The sequence below is a fragment of the Orycteropus afer genome, unplaced genomic scaffold, assembly GCF_000298275.1.
Source record: "Orycteropus afer afer isolate SDZICR_OR568_19922 unplaced genomic scaffold, OryAfe1.0 scaffold00011, whole genome shotgun sequence".
In the NCBI taxonomy this organism is placed as follows: Eukaryota; Metazoa; Chordata; class Mammalia; order Tubulidentata; family Orycteropodidae; genus Orycteropus; species Orycteropus afer.
In genome coordinates this window covers 25,506,031-25,510,281 of record NW_006921598.1, presented here as the reverse complement: position 1 = coordinate 25,510,281, position 4,251 = coordinate 25,506,031, and the positions used below count along the sequence as shown (strand labels likewise).

The 4,251-nt window shown below is 44.8% G+C and overlaps 1 protein-coding gene across 1 annotated transcript; it reads right to left on the bottom strand.

Moving 5' to 3' along the window:
- Nucleotides 1-2,727: 2,727 nt before the first annotated feature.
- On the bottom strand, nucleotides 2,728-3,900 carry HTR1B (5-hydroxytryptamine receptor 1B). Its single transcript, XM_007951351.2, has one exon. The coding sequence runs from the start codon at nucleotides 3,898-3,900 to the stop codon at nucleotides 2,728-2,730; it is 1,173 nt and encodes a 390-aa protein (XP_007949542.1).
- Nucleotides 3,901-4,251: the final 351 nt, after the last annotated feature.

The following is a 4,251-nucleotide window of genomic DNA, read 5'->3' as shown; positions in this document are numbered from 1 at the left end:
ATTCATATATTTGTGCAAAAATCTGTGCAATTAAATAATATGGAAAATGGGATTTGTTATCATAGCCAATGAAAATACATTTTCATTTTTGTTGAAATTAAACATTCCCATCTCCCATTTTATGTTCTGCAAAAAAGCCATTTGTCTAGCTTATGAAACAAGCTATGCTATAGGCAGCAATAACTGAAAGGAGCTTAACAGTCTTACCTAAATACCCCTGGGATGAATAATACACTTTGCATAATCATGTGCAATGCTGGAAGATGATTCTAGATCTCTTATAACTACAAAGGTTTGCAAGCTTCTATTTCACACAATATGCCCCAAAATCCAGTCAATTCAGCCAAATAGTCAAGCAAAAATTTATATGAGTAATCTACAAAGTGGCAAACAAGCCCTGTGACTAAACTATGTTTTGCTAATATGAGGACACAATCATTCTAGGTGCCCTATACGGAAATCATTTGTAACTCGCTACTTGTTTTGATTATTTTTTCCCCCTCTCAGGTGCCTAGAAGTTGACTTAATTGCCTTTTAGACTCTAAGAAAACACAGTTGCCTAAACAAAAGACAAACATATTAATAACATAACAAATATCGTGCTCTATGCACATTCCTATCAGCAGCAAGCTAGATTTCTCCATAGGAGAAATGTCACAAACAACGAATGAAGAAACTTGGGGACCCAGCTGAAATACAGGATTAGCTAATGCTTAAAATTTTATCTTACTCTGATAACAGATATAAATGGTGATCAAAATCCCCTTTTTTACTTAGTTTGTGTATGAACTTTTGAATAGTATATTTTCAAGAGTCATTACCACAGAGTGCAGTTCTGCACAGTAGGCAGGCAGTGTACTTCAGTTCAATACATCCATTATTTGACAATGTGGACTGGGGAGCTTCAGGTAGGGAGCGACTCCATTTTACAAAGACAACTTGCTTCTGCAGACAAAAGGTATCAACTGCAAAAAGCCCTCTGAAGAATGAAGTGTGAATCTTCTCTGTCATATTAAATGCTCTCCATAAAACACTTTTTTTTTTTTCCTGCACAGATGATCCTTCAGGGCTACTTCTTTTTATTTAGATAATGCATTTTTTTTTTTCATCTTGTAATGGAATCTTGCCCTGTATTGTGGAGTCCTCAGAGTAAAATTGAGATAATAACTAAGTTTTGTTGAAATTTGAAAAGGCAGATAAATTTAAAATATTCCAGATAGTATATTCTTGTGGTGTCAAAGTCAGCGACAAATTCCCAAGGTGCAAAGGATTGTCAAAGTTTCTGATTGCCTAGTAAGTCTCAGGATTGGTCCCATGAGTTACAAGGAAAACAGGCTCAATTTTAGCTTCCCTGTACTTTTCTAAAGTTCTTGCATTGTTATTTTGTAGTAATCTTTGTTCTTGTCCAAACTTCAATAGCAAGGGAACAGAAATAGGTGCTTGATTTTGTTTTGTTTTTCCTTTGATATAGTTCTTAGGACTCTGACTGCATTTTAAGTATTTCTGAAGAAGAGAGCCAGTTCTCTTAGTTACTTTATATGTCAACACACAAAGGAATTACAGATGGAAAGGAGAGTGCAAATGACTATCAGAAAAAAGTCTCATGCATTTCAAGATTTTTTTACAAGTCAAAATATACATTCTCCTATTGCCCTCAATTCCTTAAACATGTAAGAACAATTTCTATATCATCAGTGTCCTTCATGTCTCATTGACTTGTATAAAGAATAAAGATTCACTTGTTAAAGAGCAGTATTAATCTAACATTAATCAATTTAAATGACTGCATTAATAAGAAACATAGCAGCTGTTTGGGCTGTGTCACCCATCATACCCTTCATTTATGGGGATTTAAATGTGTGAAATGACAAGTATATGAAATCAGGAGGAAAAATAAAGCAATCTGCAGACTTTGGCACTAGCACACGTAATGTTTTGTTCGTGTTGTTAAAAATGTTAACAATCCCTAAACAGGAATTTAAAAAGTTACAAATCTTCAGAAAACAAACAATCATAGGTGCTGGTTCTCAGTTCAACTCTCCCCATCTCCCGTTCCCACCCACCCCCATTTAGTGTCAATCATAATAAAAATAGAGATCTTAGCATCAGGATTTTGCTGTTAACTCTTCAACGTTTTTCTGTACCATCCAAGCCACACTTAAGGTTTGAAGCACCAAATCCACAAGTTTCTCCAACCAAGTTTAAATAAAGAAAAACTGAAGTCTGAAGAATGTCAAAGTAACTGTTTTTAACTGAAGAAGTAAAACAAAGTTCTCCCCAAAACACCAGGTATTAAAGGTCTAGTTCAAGTACTGCCAGGCTGTATGTAGATCTGTCTCAGACAGCCTTTCAGACAACTAAGTACCACTGGTTCTAGAGGGCATCATCCATGACACCAAAGCAGGCCAAAGATCACCTTTCCATCAACTTTGGGGGAAAAAAAAAGTTGCAACCTTCCGCTGGACTGGTTGCAGCAGGGTCGGTGCGAGCCTGGGGGTAGAGGAGGAAGTGAGCCTCTACCTTCTCAGGGAAGCTCTACCTTTAGTTGGAGCAGCTCTGCTCTCAGTGCTCTCTTTGGGCTGTCCTGGCTTCTCAGGATCCATTGCCTTTGCCCTGGAGAGCCTCCTTCTGACCCAGTAACAGTGAAAGAAGAGTCGACCTACCTGTGGGACCAGACCCCAAATGGTCCCCAAAGGCCACCTAGGCGACCCAACTGCAAATGATAAGTCAACTTGTGCACTTAAAGCGGATCAGTTTATGGAACGCTTGTTTGAAGTCCTCATTGGACATGGTATAGATGATGGGGTTGATGAGGGAGTTGAGATAACCTAGCCACGTGAAGAAGTCAAAGATGGCCAGGTGGAACCAACAGGCATCCTGGCATATAGGCATGACCAGGGAGATGATGAAGAAGGGCAGCCAGCACACAATAAACGCTCCCAAAATGATCCCCAAGGTCTTGGTGGCTTTGCGCTCCCTAGCGGCCATGAGTTTCTTCTTTTCCAGCAGGGCGTCAGAGACTCTCACTTTCACTTGGTTCACGTACACAGGAGACCCGGATTCGCTGGGCGCATCGAGAGCCCGCGAGTTAATGGAGGTAACCGAGGATGTGGACCCGGGGGAGTCGGTTATCAGTTGGGCTCGAGTCAGGCGCTTGCCGGTCCTGTTGGGCGTCTGTTTCAAAATCCGGGAGCGGGCTTCCACATAGATGCGGCCGTAGAGGGCGATGAGGAGCAGGGTGGGGAAGTAGAACGCGCCCACCGTGGAGTAGACAGTGTAGAGGATGTGATCTGTGTTCACCACGCAGTCCGACACCTCCTCCTCGGCTTTGGCCTGGCGCCAGAAGAATGGTGGCAGAGAGATGGAGATGGAGAAGACCCAGACCAGCACGATCATGACCGCTGCTCTCTTGGGAGTCCTTTTGGCTGAGTACTCCACGGCGTCGGTGATGGCCCAGTAGCGGTCCAGGGCGATGACACAGAGATGCAGGATGGAAGCAGTGCAACAGGTGATGTCCGACGACAGCCAGAAGTCGCAGACCACCTGGCCCAGAGTCCAGCGTCCGGTGACAGTGTACATGGTGCTGATGGGCATCACCAGGATGGACACGAGCAGGTCGGTGACTGCCAAGGAGGCGATCAGGTAGTTGGCTGGGGTGTGCAGCTTCCGGGTCCGGTACACAGTGGCGATCACGAAGGCATTGGAAAGCGTGGTGGCCAAGGTGATCAGCGACAACAGGATGACCAGCAGCACTTTCCAGGGCAGGGCGATAGAGTCCTGGTAAATGTAGCCTTCGGCACTGCAGTTGTGGGAGCGAGCAGTGGAGAGGTTGGCGAGCAGAACCTCAGTCAGGGAGCCCGCAGGCGGCGGAGGAGCGCAGTGAGCGCCCGGCTCCTCCATGGCTGTCCTACCCAGGCTGGAGAGCGCAGCTCTCGGGCATGGAGCGAATGAGGGAGACGGCGGAAGGACCAAGTACGAGACCACAGGTTTCCTCTGTTGTTTCTCAGTCCATGGGTTTTTCAATTACTCCCGCGCTCAGGTCCCAGCTAAAGCTAGAGGTCAAGGGCGCGGCAGCAGAGGCGGGCGGGCGCGTCCCCTGCACTTCCCGTGCGCCTGGCGCTGTCGCCGCGTCTCTGGCTGTTCCTCTTCACACCGATCTTAGCCCCGGGTTGTTAAGGTCTGGCCCAGCGTCTAATAATGGGTAGGGATTATATTATTTAGGAAGAGGGCTTTAGCCCATCGGGGTCTCTT

Excerpts from the sequence above, each read along its gene's own strand:
- HTR1B (XM_007951351.2), bottom strand. The coding sequence starts at position 3,900 with ATGGAGGAGCCGGGCGCTCACTGCGCTCCTCCGCCGCCTGCGGGCTCC.